This window comes from Vulpes lagopus, chromosome 2, assembly GCF_018345385.1.
Source record: "Vulpes lagopus strain Blue_001 chromosome 2, ASM1834538v1, whole genome shotgun sequence".
NCBI lineage: Eukaryota > Metazoa > Chordata > Mammalia > Carnivora > Canidae > Vulpes > Vulpes lagopus.
In genome coordinates this window covers 60,849,252-60,870,274 of record NC_054825.1, presented here as the reverse complement: position 1 = coordinate 60,870,274, position 21,023 = coordinate 60,849,252, and the positions used below count along the sequence as shown (strand labels likewise).

The 21,023-nt window shown below is 34.6% G+C and overlaps 1 protein-coding gene across 1 annotated transcript in view; it reads right to left on the bottom strand.

Annotated features, from left to right (window-relative positions):
* Positions 1-15,606: 15,606 nt before the first annotated feature.
* The window catches only part of PRTG (protogenin), a 120,067-nt gene continuing 114,650 nt past the window's right edge, over positions 15,607-21,023 (bottom strand). The window contains exons 18-20 of the mRNA XM_041744507.1: positions 19,630-19,795; positions 17,520-17,624; positions 15,607-17,038 (exon numbers count right to left, since the gene is read on the bottom strand). Coding sequence (XP_041600441.1) covers positions 16,634-17,038; positions 17,520-17,624; positions 19,630-19,795 — 676 coding nt within the window. The 3' untranslated portion in view covers positions 15,607-16,633. The remainder of the gene's footprint in view (positions 17,039-17,519; positions 17,625-19,629; positions 19,796-21,023) is intronic.

The following is a 21,023-nucleotide window of genomic DNA, read 5'->3' as shown; positions in this document are numbered from 1 at the left end:
TCATATCAATACATGTGGATACCTCTAATTCTGAGCCAATTTCATATGGTTCTTCTTTGCCTTTATCCCTTCTCTCTTTGTATCTTCCCCTGGGGTGAGAACTCTGGTTCCCTGAGCTCCCATTTTTATTAGGGCTTTTGTCATTAAATAAGCAAAATGTGAAAGCACAGTTTTCATTTCTAATTTCAAAATTGTATTAACAACACACACAAATTACAAACACATGCACTCATGTATATGTGTACAGATAATTTGAGAGTATATGGTCATTCATTTTAATGAGTTTTAGTCAGGTCCTCTTTTCCCAAAATGCAAACCTTACCACTTACCACTCTGGTAAAGTGGTATTACCACTTTTATGTCTATTATTATGTCTTCATTCTTTTGGATTGTAAAATTGCTTTGCTTTTGAAGAGCTATCTATTAAAATGTAAATTACAGCTTTATAATTAGTTAATAACTTACACAGAAATTAGTAGATAGCTCTCACGAGGTTGAGTTAGAGGGAATTGGAGGTGAAGAAGTTTGGGACAGAGAGAATTAAGGATCAAAGGAAGTCGGGGAGGGTCAGAAAATACACAAAGTGAAAGCTTTCTACTGATCAATTTTCTTTTATGTATGTATTGATCTCAGCATGAATATTTGTGTAAACATATGTCATCAGTACATATAGTGATATAGAGTCAGTGTACGTACAGTGGTCAAGTGCTCATTTTCTTGGATCCAGGCTGCCTGACTCCAAATCCTGCCTCAATGTATATTAGCTGTGTAATCTTGGGTAAGGACTTGGCCTCTCTGAGCCTCACTGTCTTCATCTGCAAAATAGGGACAATAAGAATATGTATTTCATAAAGTTGCTGTGAGGATGAAATGAGTTAATGTACATAGAGTGCTTAGAATAGTGCCTAAAACAGGAAGTGCTTTGTAAATGCTTGCTATTATTGCTGTATTTAGTCTCTGTTTTCTTACAAAGATAGAATCAAATACTATATACCTGTTACGTGAACTCGATTATATTCCCTATGTTTATTTCCCCACCAATGAATAAAGAACTGCCTTATTCTCTTTCATGGCATCATAATAGTCATTTATATGGGTGTGCTCTAACTTAATTTTTAACCCCTACTGATGAGACAGGATGTTTCCATTTCTCCTATTATAAACTGTGCTAAACATTTTTGTACATAAATCTTGTGCACTTTGATAATTTTATATTCTTGCCAAACTGCCCTGTAAAAAGTTGAATTAAGTTGTATAGCCTTCAGTAACTTGTTTTAATTTCCTTCCTCCAAGAGGAAGGAAAACCAATTCCTCCATTGGTTTTCAATGATGTTTTCTGCTTCCATCCCATCCTATCCACAAAGGGCATGTCCAACAATGTCTCGCGCTAAATGATTCGTAGTGGTTCGATGGTGCAGTAGAGACTACAAGTTGTCTCTCAACTGCCTTCCTGCCTTTGTCTTTTCCTTCCTTCCTTCCTTCCTTCCTTCCTTCCTTCCTTCCTTCCTTCCTTCCTTCCTTCCTTCCTTCCCTCCCTTTTCAGAGTAACAGAACTCTGTCTCTATACTTAGCTGGAAAAAATGCCTAGAATGAAGACTATATTTTCTAGGCTTTCTTGCAGAAACGTGTAACAAGAGACTACGCTCTGAGCCGTGAGATGCAAATGTCCTTAAAAGTAGGAGCCATTCTCTTCTTTCCTTTATGTCAGCTGGAACAGGATGTGAATATAATAATGATGCTCCAGCAGCCATAGATGATTGCAAATGAACTCAAAAAGGAATCCATGCATAGGTGGAGTAAAGAGATAGAGAGCCTGCAAGGCTGACACTGTTGTGTCCCTGACCTGCCTTGTACTTAACCCTTCCAGTCTTCTTACAGAGAGAGACATAAACTTCTATTTTGTTCAACTCACTGCTATTTTCAGTTTGTCTCTTTCTTCTGGTGAAACGGAGCCCTAATAAAGCTTTATATGAGAATCTCGGGGTTGAGGGTTGTGAGGGGAAGGTGGTGAATAATTTGAAAAAGCCTCTTCAGATAAATATCACTAATATAGGTCTCACATATTTTTTGGACATTTTAAAATTCTGTTTTTTAATATTTGTTTCCTGCCCTTGTGAACTGGAACATTGAAACATTGTATATTTAAATAAATTCTTGCCTGGATCAATAATTTTTAATAAATAAAAAAGGAAGCTACTAAATTTAATATCCTTAAATTTTAAATTTTATTGAGTTTATTTGGCACTTTGGGCATAAATTGGGTGTCTGTGTATATTAGTCTGGTTCTGTACTCTGTTTTGTCCTGTGTATCTTGGTATGGAAAATATACTGTCTTGATTGTGGTTTTATAGTAAATCTTGGTTTATGGTGGTATAAGAAGTTGTTTGTTTTTTACCTGCTATATAATACACCACAATTTAACTAAATGGTAGTTTACTTGTCCTGCTAAGAGAAAGGTTATTTCTAGATTTTTACCATTATAAATAGTTCTGCCAGGGAAAATTTTGTATTTCCTTGTGCACCTATGAAAAAGTATTTTTCTAGAATAGATACCTCAAAATGCAATTGCTAGAAGTTGCCAGATTGATGTTCAAAGTAATTGCATTAGTTTATTATATCCCTCCTAGAAGAGGGTTAAGGGATCTTAGAGCTTTCAATTCTTGCAAATAGTTATTATTGTCAGGCTTTTCACATGTGTGTCAACATCACGAGTATGAAGAATTATTTCCTTGTTTTAGATCCAATGATTTGTAAGTCATTTGGATTTCCTATTCTGTAGATTGCCTATTTTATATGTCTATGTCCATCTTTCTGTTGTGTGGCTTGAAGTTTTATTGCTTTTTTGAAATTCTTTATAATGTCTGGATACCAACCGTTTGAGGTTAGTATTTGCACATAGCTTCTTCTAGTACATGCTTTGCTTTTAATTTCGCATAGGTTGTCTTTAGTCATGGAAAGACTATAAAATTTAATGTAATTGAATTGTCCATCTTTTAGTTGTAGTTTTTGCTTTTAGTTATATGTTTTAAACTATCTTTGCCCCTCTTGATATCATAAACATTCATTTTCTTCTAGAGTTTAACAATTTAGCTGTATTTTTCACAGTCCAGCCTTGAATGTTTTCTTCATTTATTTATGGCATGAGGTAAGCTTCTAATATTCTCTTTTTCATTTGGAAATTTCCATAAGAAACCATATTAGGGTTTTCTTTAGAATTGCCTTACATAGAGATCGGGGGTATTGACGTTTTTAAGATAGTGAATATTTCTTCCATAAACATGTCCTACATTCTTCTTTAAATAGGTCTTCAAACATACCCTTCAATAGTTTTATAATTTTACACCTATTTGGTATGATTTATTCTTAGTCCTTAATTTTGTTGATATGGCAAATTATACTTTCCTTTAAAACTGTATGTTCTGGGGGTTTGTTGATATTTACAAACTTGATTGCACTTTGTATTTTGATCTCATAACCCATCAGTCTTACTTGCCCCCTCTGTTTAGACTCATAGATTACAGATTTTTCTTGGATTCCTACATAGGTGCTCACATTATATGCACATAATGAATTTTTCTTTCTTCCTTAGCAATCCTACCTACCTATGTGATGCTGTCTAGCTCCTCTAGCTTATTGTTGAAGAGGAGTGGTAATGTTCTCAAGGTTTGTCAATGTTGTAGCATGTATCAGAACTTCATTCCTTTTTTACGGCTGAGTAACCTTTGTATAGATGCACCACATTGGGTTTATTTATTTATCTGTGGATGGACACAGGTCATTTCCAACTTTTGGTTATTGTGAATAATCCTATCAATAAAAATCAGTGTATGAGTCTATCTGTTTCAGTCCCTATTTTCATTCTTTTGGGTATATACCTAGCAGTGAAATTGTTAGCCCATATGGTAATCTATGTTTAGCTCTTCTGAGGAAGCTGAACTGTGTTCCAAAGTGGACGCACCATTTTATCTGATTAGCAATGTATACGGTTTCCAATTTCTCCACATCCTTGCCAGTATTTTTATTACAGACATCCTAGTAAGTGTAAAGTGGTTTCTCACTGTGGTTTTGATTTGCATTTCCCCAGTGACTAAGGATGTTGAGCATCTTTTTATGCTCATTGGCCATTTGCATCTTCCTTTGGAGAAATGTCAATTCAACTCCTTTGCTGATGTTTGAGTTGTTAGTCTTTTTCTTGTATTTTAGAAGGTCTTTATATTTTTGTCATATATAATCAGTGCTGATTTAGATTTACCCACATTTCTCCATGTCTTGCTCAACGGCTTTTTGGTAAAAACAGCTTGATTGAGATAGAATTCATATACTATATAATATACCCACTTAAAGGGTAAAATGTAATGGTCTTTAGTATAGTAAGCCTATTCACAGTGGTGAACCACCATCTGTGGTGGCAACCACCACCACAATCAATTTTAGAACATTTTTGTCATCCCCAACAAAGGACCCTATACCCACCATCAGTCATGTCCTATTCCCTGAAACCTGCCAGTCCTATGCAACCACTAATCTATTTTTGTCTCTACAGACTTGCCTATTCTGAACATTCCATACAAATGGAATCATACAATATGTAGGGTTTTCTGACTGGCTTCTTTCTCTTATCATGTTTTCAAAAATTCATCCTTGTTGTACCATATATCAGTACTTCATTTCTTTTTATTGCTGAGCAACATTCCATTAAATTGATATACCACAATCCATTTTCCATTTATCAGTTGGTAGACATTTGGGTGTAAGGAATAACGCTGCCATGCACATCTGTACAAGCTTTTGTGTGAACATATGTTTCCATTTCTCTTGGGTATATAACGAGGAGTGAGATTGCTGGTTCAAATAATAATTTTGTGTTTAACTGCTAAACTATTTTCCATGATGGCTGCATCGCCTTACATAACTATGGTAATGCGTAAGGATTCTAATTTCTTCACATCCTTGTCAACACTTGTTATTACCTATCTTTTTTATTATAGCCATCCTAGTGGGTATGAGGTGATATCCCATTGCCTTTTTGATTTGAATTCCCAGCTCATCATTGCTTCTTGCTTCTCATATCTTCCTTGTGGATTTTTTTTAAAGATTTTATTTATTTATTCATGAGAGAGAGAGAGAGAGAGAGAGAGAGAGAGAGGCAGAGACACAGGCAGAGGGAGATTCCTTGTGGATTATATTTCTTCCTTTCTGAAGTATATCCTTTATTTAGCAAAGGTGTAAGAGTGGTAAATTCGATCTTAATCTAGAATTATGCATATTTAACTTATTATAAGATAGTTTATTTGGGTATAGAGCTCCATACTGTAGTTATTTTTCTTTGTGATGTTTTGAAGATACTATACTACCATCTTCTTTTATTATCACTGAGAAATCCTCCCACTGCAATCTGTATAATCTTTTTTCCCTCTTTCTGCCTTTTAGTTCTTCATTTTGTCTTTGATGTTATGCAGTTTCACTGAGATATCTGATGTGGATTTATTTTTATATATCTAGATTGAGATTTGTACTTCCTGAATCTGATGAGTTCATAAATTAGTCATTTTCTCTTTGAATATTGTTTTATCCTTCATTCTTTCATTTTAGAGTGGCTGTCAGAAGTATGTCAAATTTCTCTTTACCTCTGTTTTATTTTTTCTGTTTATCTATTTGTGTTGCATCTTGGATAATTTCCTTACATCTTCCAATTTTAGAATATTCTTTCAGTGTATTTGGTATATTTAACAGATTTTCAAAAATTCAATGACTGTACCTTTTTATTTCTAGAAATTCTATTCATTTTAAATATACTTTTTAAAAAGTAGCTTCTTATTCTCTTATGCTTCTCTATGTTCTCCACAATCAGTACAACATCATTTCAAGAAGTTACTCTTCTATTTTTCAGTTTCCCTTTCATTTCCCAAATCAGGAAATTTTTTTAAAAAGTAAGAATTCAGCCATCTTACAAAAGCTTATTTAGGCCCTATTTTATCTGTTATTTCTAGACCATCTAGTGGGAGCATTTTTAGTATTTCTTAACCTTTTAAAATAAGAATATTAAAAAAATAAAACCAATTAAAAAAAACATTAACTCTTCAATACTTTTTTTTCTAGTTACAAAAGAAAATCCAACACATTTGTGGGTAATAGAGATCATGAGAGTCCCCTCATGTTCCTACTAGTAGGTGATCACTGTAACATCTGAGTATTTTCCTCTAGCTTTTGGGGGCATATATCAACAAACTGTTATCTATAAAAATGGGCTCTTCTGAAACAGCATTGTATGCCTTGATCTCTCTTATCTTGTTATATACAGATGTGCCTCCTGTTAAATGGCTGCAGAGTATTTCATACTATGGATATGCTATATTTGAACATTCCATTATTGATAAACATTTAGGACATCTTCCATTTTCTTTTTTACTCTTATCAGCAATGTTATTATAAGAATCCTTGAATATTTATATGAGTACCTGTAGTATCATTTCTGTAGAAGCTCGTAGAAGTGGGATTACTAGGTTGTAGGGTGTGTGGATTTAAGGCATTATTTAATACTGCCAAACTACTCTTCCAAAGGTTCAGCCAATTTCTCCTCCCTCTGATGACTGCTCATTTCTCCACATCCTGGCCAGCACTGGTTGTTATCAATCGCTTTAGTTTTTCCCAATCTGATGGGCAAATATTAGGTATTGTGTCATTTTCACTTGCACTTCCCCGATTGATGGTGAGATAGAGTATCTTTTCCCATACATTTATTGGTTAATTTAATTCCTTCTCTGTGCATTTCTAATCCACTGCCAAATTTTCTCTTCTTTTGTCTTTTTTCTTATTGTTTACAAGGGCTTTTTCTATATTAGTGGTATTTTCTTCCAGTGTCTCACTTGCCTCTTGTTTATAGTGTCTTTTACTGTATAGATATTTTACATACAAAAAAAAAAAAAACTTAAACCTGAATTAGAACCCTGTCTAACTGGTTGAGCTCTTAGCTTTTAGGCTACCTACTATTTAGTTCCTGAGGTGATCAGCCATCTACTGGAAGGGGGAAATTGTTATTTCCTTGCTGCTATGCAGTAAATGCCAGATGAAAACAATTTTTAGATCCCTTAAATAGACTCTATTCCTGTTGCTTGGAGTGGACTCTGTAATCATCCCATACAGGATATGAAAGTCATCATTCTATAAAGTGAAAGCTTTTATTCTCCATTCCCTGAAAGAAAACAAGAGTAAAAGAAAACACTTTTTTTTTCTTTTTTAACTAAGGAAAACTTTTATTTAAACTGTGCAATCAATCAGTATTTAGACAGCAGTTTCATAAACATTTTGGCATTTAAACTTTTACTCATTTTTGGCATGACCTGTTGGATAGTATATAAACTACCCTGGGGAGGGGGGAAGTACTAGGCAATATTTACTATGATGCTAGAAAAAGAAAACAAACCCACATTATTAAACAAAATGTTTTAAGAAGACATTAAAAAGGTACATTCAAAATCAAGGCAAACATTTGCTTTCTTCATGCAATGGAGTTCACAGAGCTGATCCCCTGAGTCAAGTATAAAATTAAAATAGCTCAGCTCTAGAGTCCATTAGCTAGTCTGCAAATGCTGCCCTTACAAGAAAATGGTATACAGAGTGAAAGGATCCAGAACACCCATACTATGATATAATATAGCTGGCTCCCACACTTTCATTTAATTCACATCTTTGAAGAAAAGAGAAAAAAAATCGCTCATACACAGACATAAAATCTTGTCCAACAATGGCAACAAACAAACTTACATAATATATGTCCTCTATTCTACTGATAGGCTAAGGCAATGTGTATGTATGCAGGCTCTGCAAATTCTTTTAACAGGCTGAAGTCGCCAAATCATCAGTAATCATTTTCATTTGCAAACAGAATAAATATAGAAAATATGGTAACAGGAAGAAGGTTTCAGGTAAAAATTTAAAACATTTTTGTTGTTTTTAAAGACAGTTCTGTAGAAAAATAAACTTCTGTAACATAAAATTTTAAAGATGATTTTAAAAAACTGTGTCCATATACCAGGAAATACTTACATGATATAAACTCGAATAAATCTGCAAAGATGTTCGGATTCATGATAATCATTATTGCTTCCCAAGAAGCTTTAAAGGTAGATTTTAGTAAACTAGAATTAGGTGCCAGTAAGTGTTGCCTTACATAAAATTCATTCCAAACAGTTTAGAGAAATGTTAAGATGCTCCATAACCTTGAAAAAGTAGATCTGTAGATAAATAGTAGCACTTTTCTCCTCACCCATCTACCCCTCCCGAGATATCTAACCCTGTTTAAATCTGTAGAAGTCAAAATATCAAAAGAAGGGAAAGATCTAGGGGAGTAGAGACACGGAGCCTTACCTGCTCTTTGGTGAAGGTCAACTCATAATAACACCGTGACAACTTTTCTGACACTCACTCCACAGGTAAACTTCAGGTCTTTTTCAAGGATGCATGGTGCCAGTCATGGTGCTATGGGGAAGCCTGAAGCAGCCTATCTGAAGAGATCCCATTGGCAAGCACAATAGATAGGAACTAAGGTTCTTAGATAACTGGTCCCCATCAACACCAGATTTGTTTCTATGGCGAGTCCTCTACAGTCAAGATTTGGAAGCAGTAGGAGCTTTATTGACATCTTATCTCATAGTGTTCTACCTTTGGTGTAGCAGTCTTGAAGTAAGTTCCATATTATATTATCTTTTAACCAAAAATGCCTCCACAATAAATGGAAATTATAAGGAAGGAGAAGCATGGAGGTCCCAGCTTTATTTTTTTTATTTTTATTTTTTTTTAAATTTTATTTATTTACGATAGGCACACAGTGAGAGAGAGAGAGAAGCAGAGACATAGGCAGAGGGAGAAGCAGGCTCCATGCACCGGGAGCCCGACGTGGGATTCGATCCCGGGTCTCCAGGATCGCGCCCTGGGCCAAAGGCAGGCGCTAAACCGCTGCGCCACCCAGGGATCCCGAGGTCCCAGCTTTAGATTTGAGTTTTGACTATTGCTCAAATAACCAAGATTCCAGGAATGATGTTAGGCATCTAAAGTTAAATTAAAAATTCATGAGTCCTGTTCTCACGGACTTTATAAACCAAAAGATATAGATATGCATTAGATACAAATATAAATATAAAATATAAATATACATTTTAAAAACCATATTAAACTGATATTTTAAAAAGCGAGATGTTGCATAATTAGAAAGGCTATCCAAGTTAAGCTAATTAGCTATTATTTATAGAACTCCTTTCATAGGAAATTTCATTTTTGGCAATTCTTGAAAGATCTTTAGTAGCTGTGAGGGTATGGGGCACACTTAAATCTTGATAGTCTCTGTGATTAACTTTTTTCTACTATGAAAAATCATGTTATAGAATAATACTTAATACTTTTTTCCAGCTTTCTTGATACATAAATTACAAAATATATCAGTTTAAAGGGTAAATTTTGATAAAACTTGGTAATTATATAATTATGTAATTGATATATTATGGTAAATAGAACCATAATAAAATGTACAACAATGTCATCTTAATAAAATGAAATTGAGGTTGATGACTTCATATTTTGTACTCTCACAAGTACTGTAAATTCCCATTTCCTTTTGTAGATTTTCTACATTACAGATGAGGGTTTAAGTACTAGCCTTTATCTTTTAGGAATTACTTTCTTCTGTTAGTTTTGGGTGCATATACATGAAATGCAAACATTTTTCATTTTAGCACAGGCAAAGTATAATTGAAAGGGCTGACCTATTAAAAGTTAAGAAATGTTTCACAGCCTCCTAGAAATGACTTTAAGATTATAATTATTTACACTTGAATTTCCCATTAAGTCTGCACAGTACTATTGCTTCATTCTGCAAAAACAAATTATCCTCATTTCATGGACAGAGCAGGAACAGAAATAGGTTATGAACTTTCCTACCAAACAATTCTCAAAATGGTAAATGATTAGAATTTAGGTGCTCCAATAACTAAACTTACACTTGTTCTATTATACAACTCCCTCAACTTTGCTCCCTCCTAAATTAGTGTGAAGAATTAATTAGGTTGTAGTTCATATAAAAACTATGACTCCTCAGATCTAGCAAGGAAGGATGACCAGTTACATGCCTGGCTTTTTCCAATTTATAAATTCCTATTTGGATATGGGGACTACAGAAAAATCACTAAAGATAAAATCCAATTCTGAACACCTAATCTATTCGGCAAATGCTTAAATAGAAGAGGACTTTGGAAACCATGAAGACCTTATTTCTAATGGAACCCTAGGCACAAGCATCTGTTTTCAGGCACAATTTTGGCTAGGAGAAATTGAAGGTTTTAATGGAGAAAAGAAGGAGATTAGGAGATGGCAAGGGAAGAGTTATAGCTCAGCCTCCTAAATTCCTCCCATGAATAAAGGACACTACTAAGACTTTTCTTTGTTGATTGGCTATTACCATGTGAACAGGCTGTGTTGACACTGTGGAAAGTACCATGGAGCCTGGGTAATTAGATATAATTTCTTAGCTGAGAAATGTATCCTAGTAGAAATCCTACCTACTTTGGAATTAGACCAACTTGGGTTTGTATATAGGCTAAGCCACTTAACTAGCTGTGATCTTTGGCAAGTTAGACATTTTAAACCTCTGTTTCCTGATCTCTAAAATGGGGAAAATACTTGCTTTGCAGAATGTAGCTGTTTGCAAGAATGAACCATGTGTTTGGCACACCACATATGTTCAGTATATCATATTATCTCTTCCTAGGAACTAGAGTCAAAAGCAGCTGAAAAATGACCAGCACATTATCCCTACTCAGAATATCATCATAGCTCTATTCCATAACAGAGACAGCTTTATCTCCTTAGTTAAGACGTACTGAAGATTAGAGTTAGAACTAGAAACTATCCTTCAAAACTAAAAGAAGATTTAACTTGAATAATCCAAGAATTACAATGAACTAGAGCTGTGGAATCTAAAACTTTCCAGGAAAAGGGACAATTGAAATCAAAGAAAGAACATGACAAAGAAGGTAACACTGCCTAGCATTTGCACAAGCTGATAAAATGAGTGGAGGCTCCTACTGAGATTGATAAGAAATCAAGGGGTTACCAAACTGAAAATATAAGAGCTAGTGAAGCTGAAGAAAGAAACCTGATTTAAAAGGTAGACAGGTGGCATGTTGCAAATATGCTTTTAGAAGATGAAGAGTGTGAGTATGATCCTATTCATCTACTGAGTCCCTATGTTTGAGATTTATTTCTCCCAACCCTCCCCCAGCAACATAATTACTTAAGAGAAAAGCAGGAAGTTCAACTATAATAAGAACAATTATTGGAAATTTCTGATGAACTTCCAAAAATTGGAGCCAAATATTCAGGAAACATTCTGTTAAATGCATAGAATTGAGATGTTAATTTATGAAGCACATATTCAAAAAGTTTAAAGCTGAAATGTATTTGCAAGTGACCTAGAGGGGAAGTTTAATGTGTACATTTGATAACTACACGCCAAAGTTTTCAAAGCTTTGAAATTTTGAAGATCCCTAAGAGCTACATGACTTCAGACTTCCAATCTCTGTAATGCAACATTTTGTAAGGATCAGAATTCTACAGTAATAATGTATCTATGGTAGGCAAAATAATGGCCACCCACAGAAGAGCATGCCCAAATCCTTGGACTCTAAATATGTTACCATATGTGGCAAAGGGACTTTGCAGATGTGATTAAGTTAAGGATTCTGAGATGTGGGTTATCCTGGATTACCCAGGTGGACCCAATGTAATCACACGAGTCCTTAAAATTGGAGAACCTTCCTGGTTAGGGTCAGAAAAAGAAATATAATGATGGAGGCAGGATCAGAGTGATGCTACATTGCTGGTTTTGAAGGTGGAGGGAAAAGTCAATAGCCTCTAAAAGTCAGGGAAAAAAACAATGAAACGGATGTTGATTTTATCCCCATGAGACCTGTGTCAGCCTCTGACCTACAGAAGTATAAGGTAATAAATCTGTGTTGTTTTAAGGCCATTAAGTTTGTGGTAATTTGTTACAGCAGCATTAAGAAAATACAGCATCTGTCTGATAAAAATGCAAGACTGTCATAATCTTAAACACTTTCAAAGGCTTAAAAAGGGAAATTGCCTGAGAAGATTAAAGCCTGCAAACATACACATTGCATTAGCCTGTGATCTTAATGTCCTGAGCATAAATCAACTTAACACAGAATTCTATGTATATGTTCTTCTAATCATCAATAAGTCACAAGTAGACACAAGTAGACAACTGGTTGTATATGGTAATCTCCAGAACCCTCTACTCTGTGCTCACAGCCCACAAAAAATTATTTTGACTATTAAACTAAAGTAATTTTACCAGAGATCCATGTGGCAAATTGTTAGGAACACAGCTTACAAAATATACATTTAGTCTTAGAAAGATCATGACTCTTTCCATATGGTTGGAACTTTCTTTTACATTCAGTATTAAAAATTTACATTCAATGAAATATAAACATATATCGGAATCACTACAGCCACCACTGAAATGGAACCACATCTGGATATTCTTGCATAAAAAAAAAAAAAAAAGATACTTTCAATTCCATCTTTTTGTGACACTCTTCAAAGGTGTCTCCATATGGACTTGACCAATGATCCTGAGTAGTCAACATGAGCAAGTTTCTGGTAGAAGTCCTTAACAAAGTCAAGACAAACTAATGCAAATCACTGTCATTGTTCCCAATGTTGGCAGTGCTCTTGTTTGAAGCAAGGGCAAATAAAAGGCTTTTCCCTGAGGATCGAATTTCCCAGGTGTGCCAAAGCCGGTCTTTTAAAAGCTACTTAGTGGATAAAAGTGTGTCCTTACTTTTAGGCTAATCAAAATATAAAACCCAAGATTTCATAAAAGGATTATGGTTTCACCCAAGGTTCCCCCTCAAGTTTGAAACACTAGGGTTCCTTAATGCAATTAAAATATTTCAATTTATGGACAACTTTAAAGAGCACATCAATCAAAGGGCAGCCCACTTAAACAGTGATATGATTTGTTTGCCCACTATATGCTACTGCTCCCCAGAGATGAGAACGTCCCTATTACTTAGGAACTGCCTCAAGCCTTCGAAGTTAACCAGGTAGTGCTTTAAGCAGGAGGAAGACTGCACAGACTAATTCAGGGGTTGCCATATGCTCTGGAATGGAAAAACTTACTGATATTTCTGTTGACATCTCACTCTCAAGGTGCTTAGGAAAGTAATCACATCATTTGGCAAAAACATCCTGTGACTGAATCAGCAGATTTAATGGAAAGTCCCTATGTACGCTATTTGGATACAGACTAGGTTCTGGAGAGGCAAGTTTGGTTAACATAAAAACAAGAAACAACAGTTTAATGTACAACTAAATTTGTCTATATGAGGAGGTAACCTTAAATATCTTTGGTTTTTTTAAAAAAATTTGCTGATAAAAAGTACTTGAATAAAAACACTGATAAATACCAACATAATTGTATTGCTTTTAATTATGTAAACTTAGCCCTTTGATATCTTTGCTACTAAAGCTAGATTCCTATCAGCCTCTAAATAAATTTATTTCAAATCTGCTCATCTTTACTTACTTACAGGCTAATCTATATATTTTAATGGTCTTTGGTATGAAAATACTGATGAGCAGTATCTTGTAATATTTGGCATAAAAATGGCATGTGTGTATCAGTACTTACAGCAAATAAGTCTTTGGAAAAGAATATAGTTACCATTTGCATATTAGCCCTGTTGGAATGAAATACCATGAAGTAACACCACTATGAGAGATGAATGAGAATCTTCACATTTTAGTTACAGTTTCATACATAAGACTTCAAAGAAGCTAGCTTTGGCCAAGTAAAAAGAAGTCTTTGGTGTATACTAAATATCTTATTCAATGAGACCAAAATATTTATCTTTGGTGAAAAGATTTTTTTCTCTAACAAGCAGTTTCAACAATTTAAAAATAATACTGTATATGAAGATTTACTTGCTGAAGAAAAAAAATTACAATTGAAATTCTTTGGAACTATCTGCAGGTAAAGAACTTATTTTAAATGCTCTGGTAACAATAAGGTAGTTGAAATTACTAGTCTATTTAACTACAACAATCAATATAAACCCTATTATTTTGGGTTAGTAACTACTTACATAAGCTTCATACCTAATAGATGTTTCTAGTTAATTCAATTTTGGGGGAAATAATAGTCAAATTTTTACTTTCTACTGAAAATTCTTTGGTAACAGGATTATTATGAAAAAAATCTGCATAAGAACAAAATGAAAAGGTGAAAACGTTAAAATGTAATGGTAAATAATTAGCGAACAGTTATAGCCTAAAGATCTATAATAACCATGGGCCTATTCATCAAACAAAAAAACAAAAAACAAAACAAAACAAAACAAAAAAACAAATGAAATACTTTCCTCAAGGACTTTCAGATCACCTTTTTAGGCATTTAAAATGATTCAAATTCATGCAGTCCTGGACACATCTTCCATAACTATGATGGATGACGTTTCAACTTTGGATTTTATTTGCTTTTTAATGAAAGTTTAAAAACTAAAACTCATTGTTTTCCTTAATTTTGTATGCTGATAAACGTTGGCCCCACATACCTACTTACGAACCAAGACACCATACCCTGTCAATTTGCCCATGCTTGCATGAGGCAGCTTAAAAGTAACAAAATGTTCCCTGAGTACAGGAAAAAATAACACTAGAATAACTTTAAAAGGAGGTAGTATAAAACAGGAGCTATAAAGGCAGGAGCAGCATTTTTCCTTGCCTCAGATTGTTCACCTAAAGCTCTGCTTTTTTTGTTCCGCCATGAAGCCCATACTTAGATAACTAAAAGGGGACTTTGAATTTAGTTCAGAAGTGGTTGCTAGCACTTAATGTTGGTCTGCTTCTGAACATATCCAGTTTGGCACAAAGCTACAGATTAAGAAACAATAAGAGATGCATCATCAGACACTGGGATAGGAGATGATGGAGGTGGAACTATCATCCAATAATAGTCTTTTGATTTTAGAACACCATTTAGCATAACTTCCCCCCTACCACTCCATCCCATAAATCAAAGGTTTCAAGGGAAACCCATTAAGATTCCTTTTAAAATGAGGCTCAGAAGTCATTTCCAGATAATGTGAAGAAATACTTACAAAAAAATATGGGGCCCCCTCTCTACACCATAGGTTTAATTCTTTTTCCTCTCCCACTGCTGAGTACCTATGTAGGTAACTGTCTCATGACTGAAAGAAGGCCTATATTCTATGTGGCTGAGTAAACAGTTTGCTGATTTCAAACCAGCAAGAGGATTAACTCACTCCTGGAGTTAGCATTCCTCATTCACAGCATTGACACTGAAAGAAGATTAAATAGAGTACCAAATTCTCTTAAGAATTCAAGAAAATACAAGCAAGGTGGTAGAGCTCTGAATACTTATCCCTAAACCAAACCTGCATGAAAAACAAACTAAAATGTTTTGATAAGATACTATACATCAAAATAGTTATTGACAAAATCCAAGAAACTCTTAAGGCAACTTTCTGTACTCCTGTCCTGAACAACTTCATGAATATTAAAAAGGCATAAGGCAAAGAATTTCATAATATATAATGGAAGGCACTGTTACCATGATAACCTCTAGTTCATTTTATGGTCTACTGTTGCATTTATCTTTATTCTTAATATTTTATGAAATTACTTTACCCTTTTTAAGTCAAGGTGGGATTAAAAACAAAAACTAAAACTTCAACTGATTCTTGTTTAAAAAAAATCTATTTTTTACATGGTGGTTTGCAACTAATTCTGGAAACGGTGAGGATGCTTTGCAAACTAGACAGTGCAGCCTTTGGCTGACTGTCAGGCAAAGGGGAAGGTAGAAAAGGCACGGCTCTAGGCAGCTGAGGTTTGGGGTACAGCAGGTAAAGCACTCAGACTCTAATGCCCAAAATATAAAGGCCCTTGAAGCCACAATATTCCCTATATGCTACTGAATAGTTCTGTTCTCAAAAGAGAGACTTTTTTTTGTTTTGTTTTGGTCATTTGTAAAATCAACAGTCCCACTTTTTCTCTTCTCAGTGGTATGACAGTCCTCACAGCCAGAGGTATTAAATTCTCCAAACCATGCAGATATCATAGTTTTCTTAAAAAAAAAACAGAGCTTCAGATAAACATTCTTACTCATATACCTATATGACTCCTTTGATCACACACACTACACATATAGCAATGAAAACAAAATGCTACTAGGAAGTATCATTGGTTATGGAGCGGAGATAAACTATCACAATAAACGAGGTAACAAAGTTGTCTTCTGAGTTTGCCATCTAGCAAACTGAGGTAGATACTCAGCAAAGGGGCTTTCAAAAGTCTTCCCTTTGCTCCAGTGATATATTTTATAATCCAGTCAATTAATCTTGACTGTCTTTTCACATTGCTGACAATGAAACATTCAAAATACATGAGTTTAAAAAGAAAAAACAAAACACATTCAAAAAATTAAAAAAAAAGCTGAAATACCCAATAAGACATCAAGATTTTCACAAAAGGCTTTGGCTCCCTGTTCATTGTCCTTCGAACAGACTTAAAGATGAGAATACCTGAACATGGCTGTCTAGATTGGGAAATCATTTTTATCAAAGCGTAGCATGGAAGATGGTGGCTGCAGAAGTGAACGGGAAGTTTGCTCGGCATCCAGTGGCCCTGCCTGGTCTTCACACTTCTTCACTGAGGGATCCCCACCGGAATCACTGCCAGTGAAGGAACTGGAGGTCAGGGGTGTGGTGCTTATGACTGAAGACAGGTGTATCTCATCATTGGATTCGTGGGAGAACCTTCCAGAATCCCCAGTCTCGTGGCTGCCTTCACTATTCGCTGAGTGCTCGGTATCAGCTGCAACACCAAACGGTCTTGGGAAGCTGGCTGTCTGACTTGGGGAGCTAGGGGAGTCTTCATCACTGATTAACACAGTAGTGCCTGGCTGGTAAAAGCAGACTGCTTGAGTAAATCTTCTTTGAGGCTAGGCAAAAATACGTAAGACACTATCAGTGATGGTAGAGTGCTCTTGAAAAATAATATATAAGGTTTTATATGTTCTATATATTCTGAGATAGTAATCTGTTCCAGGACATAGGTGAAAGGCCATCATCATGAAGAGATTATCTAGGTCAATAGCTCCCTACCCGAGTGGCAGCACATCAGAATTACTGGGGCAAGTGAAGTGTCCAAAGACTTCTTCAGTGGCTTTTGATGCATACTCTTGCCACATCCCTTCCTTGACTGCCCCTCATTCCCTACTGAAAAAGCACAGCTCTGGTTCCTATTCTGTCACTTCAGTGATCACATACCATGGATTTCGACAGAGTTATGCCCCAAGTTAATAAAATGATATCCAGAGAGGAAACGAAAATTAAAGCATTCATTTACATTTTCCTTTCTTTTTAATTATTATTTCATGATACCATGGGGTGCCAAAATTTTTTCTCATATAGGTGGGTTACCTGCTCAACCTTTATCTTCTTAGAATCTTGGAAAAAAAGCCATTTTTTCTTCGAGTTGTTTTTAATTATAGGACCATAGCTATTAATTATGAGGTCAGTTCCTCCCTGGAAAAATAAAAGAAGAAAATGTAAATACTATATGTTTCAGTTTATTACAAGTAGTACACAAAATTTTTAAATGTTAAAAGAAAAAACTGTCAGAGACATCACTATTTCTTCTTTTACACAAGCAGTACACCACAAATTCAGGGTATTTGTTAATGACCAAAAAGATATAATAGATTTATTCTTGGAGATATATATGTTAAAGTATTTGGGGTGAAGTATAATAATTCCAAAAGTTATTTTCAAATGTTACAGCAAACAAAAATACATAGAAATATGACAAGATACAATTATTTGTGCATTCATTACATTACTCTTTCAACCTTTCTACATATCTGAAAAACTTAAAAACAGTTGGAAACAAAAAACAATAGGCCCACATATATTTAACAAGACGACAATAAACAGAGGATCAGCTCTCAGGCTAAGCCAAGGGAAAGGAGAGATCTGACTTCTCTGCCTCATACAGACTCCGTTTCACTTTTCAATTAAGATTCTCTTTTTTTCATGTCTTCCTCCCCCATGTCTCTTTTCCTCAATCCTTTCTCATGCCCAGTTCCAAGTGTGTAATAACAGAACACCGATGTGTTTTAGTACTTTTTATGCTTATTTAGAAGTTTTAGGTTCCAGTGTCCCAGATTAATTGGAAATAAATTGAATGGATTACATTTGTATCAGAAAATAAAAGCTAAATTAAGTTGCAAACAAAAAAGACAATAGGAATAGCAAAAAAATGAAGTCATTATTATTTATTCATTATAATATATAGCACTGTACTAGATTCGAGTAGACTGTATCCATTAAATATAATTATATAAAACTTAGTATCAAAATTGCCTAAAATTTTGTTATATTTTTGCTATTCTAAATTTTAGGGAAGGGTTGAGGAAGAATAATTTATACCAGGATTTGTCAAACCTTCCCTGTAGAGGGCCAGACAGTAAATATTTTAGATTTTGCAGTTTCATATGGCCTCTTTCTCATTTTCTCTTCTTCCTTTATTCCCCCCCTCCCCCAAATTACTCTTTAAAAATGTGAAAAAAACCAGTCTCAGCTTATACAAAAACAGGCTGTGGGTTGGCCTGGGGTGGGCTATAGTTTGTGGATACCTGATTATACTGCATTGGTTAGGAGAGCTATTATACTAACGCACACTATCTAATGTTGCAGTATGACTAAAAATAATTTTCAGTTGGTGTTCTTAATGCTTATCACTGTACTATTATTACGTATAGTGGAAAGGACATGAAGTAACATCCCCCAATTACATTTCTTTACCATATCCAACTTCCTCAGGCCATAAAGGGAAGGATCTTGAGACATCTATTTAAATACTCCTATTTTTAAAAATAGTTTATACCTGGCATGTTCTAACGTCCAAGGCTGTTAAAAAATCAAACTAAGTATAAAAGTGGATTTATAAAAAAAACTGCCCATGGAGTAAATATAGGACAATCCAAATTATTGTAAATATAGACTAACGACCCTGGTGTCCTTGCCTAAAACATGGTAGCTACATATAATCCCATCTGATTGAATTTATGCTATTGTCTCATTTTTTTCCTACATCTCTTTAATCTTTTATTCCTTTGTCTTTTATCCATCCCTTTCTTCTTCTCTCCATGTATTTTTTAAAATTTTTATTTATTTATGATAGTCACACACACACAGAGAGAGAGAGAGAGAGAGAGAGAGGCAGAGACACAGGCAGGGGGAGAAGCAGGCTCCATTCACTGGGAGCCCGATGTGGGACTCGATCCCGGGTCTCCAGGATCGCGCCCTGGGCCAAAGGCAGGCACTAAACGCTGCGCCACCCAGGGATTCCATCTCTCCATGTATTTTATGTAGGGAAGGATCTGGGGTGAAACTGGTTCATATTTCATTAAGTAAAATATGGATATAAAACATTGAACATATGATTTTTTAGCAAGCCAATTTCACACATAAAGGAAAGATGAATGGAGGGAAGGATTACACAGCAAATCAGTATCTAAGTTCAGAGTACCTTTGCATCAATGAAGCTGTTTGGCATTATCATTGGCATTAACGATTCTTCATTTTCTACAGTGCCTCCCAGGTTCTTTCCTACTTCATTTCCACTGGCTAGGGAGACACTAGTACGAGATAACTGCTGAGTTCCATTCTGTGCCATCTTGGAAGCAGATGATTTCCTGAAATATTGCAAGAAAAGGAAATCTTCCAATTTCAAAGGAGTTCTAGATGAATGTACCAAGTTTGGCCTATAATAACAACTGCAAACAGTGGAGTTCTTCAATGCTTGTTTCTCAAATATTTTCAAAAACCGAGTGTTAGATTTGTACCTCGAACTCACTGCTGCAAACTTCTATGCTTTTAGGAAACTTCTTTCTTTTTGCCCCAATATCTGCTTATATAAAATTATTTTTTACACTTACTAAAAACTTAAAAATTTACAAAGTACTGTTATTTATATTGTTGATTATTTCAAACGTATGCAGAAATTATAATTTTAAAATTTAAATGTTCTTTTTCAGGCCTGCAGATTATCACACTAACATAACAATTCACTTGCCAGATAATGATGGCAAATTTATAGCAGCACTTCTTCTGCAAGATTTAGGTATCAATAAAACAATGTACATAAAAAATTTTTTGTATAGAAAGATTTTATCAAAAAATTCCTAAAGTGATAAAAAAATTCTTAGTGAGAAACTCGTACAGCTAAATATACAAAAGATGTTAGAATTTTTTCTGTAAAAAAAATAAAATAAAATAAAAAAAGAATTCTTTCTGTAACATAATATGTTTTCTATATTTTTATGCACAAGTACCATACATATAGAATAAATTCTGAACAGTCAATGCTAATGGAGGGAGTCTAGCAATAAGATTATTCAAAAATAATGTGTATCTGACTTTGCTTTTTTAAAATACAACAAAAACCTTAAAATAAATGAAAGCAAAAGCCAAAATATAAAAGGTTAGAATAAACAAATTTACTGAATGCTGAGAATTTAGCCAAAGCCAAATTACAAATGAGATTGCCTAACAGAGTTTACGAAGAACGAATCCCTAGTTATTGCATTTATTTTAACTCCATGTCTGGAGAATCCCAAACATATGTCCTATGGAAATAAGAGAGGAGCCCTCAATGGCAGGCTACTTAAATAGGAAAATATTCCAGACTATAAGGAATTTCCTCAATCAGCATATACATCAGATTCAATGTGCATTTTTTAAAAAGAAACCAAAGCATATACTTTGTACTTCTCAAAATAAAAAGGAAACGAAGAAACTAGGGCCTTATTTAAGAACATTTTTTTGACAGTAATGTTTTCAAATGGCAAAAAAAAAAAAAAAAAAAAAAATCTACTTCCAAAGTGAGCGCATCTCTATGGTAAATTAAGAACTTAAGTAACA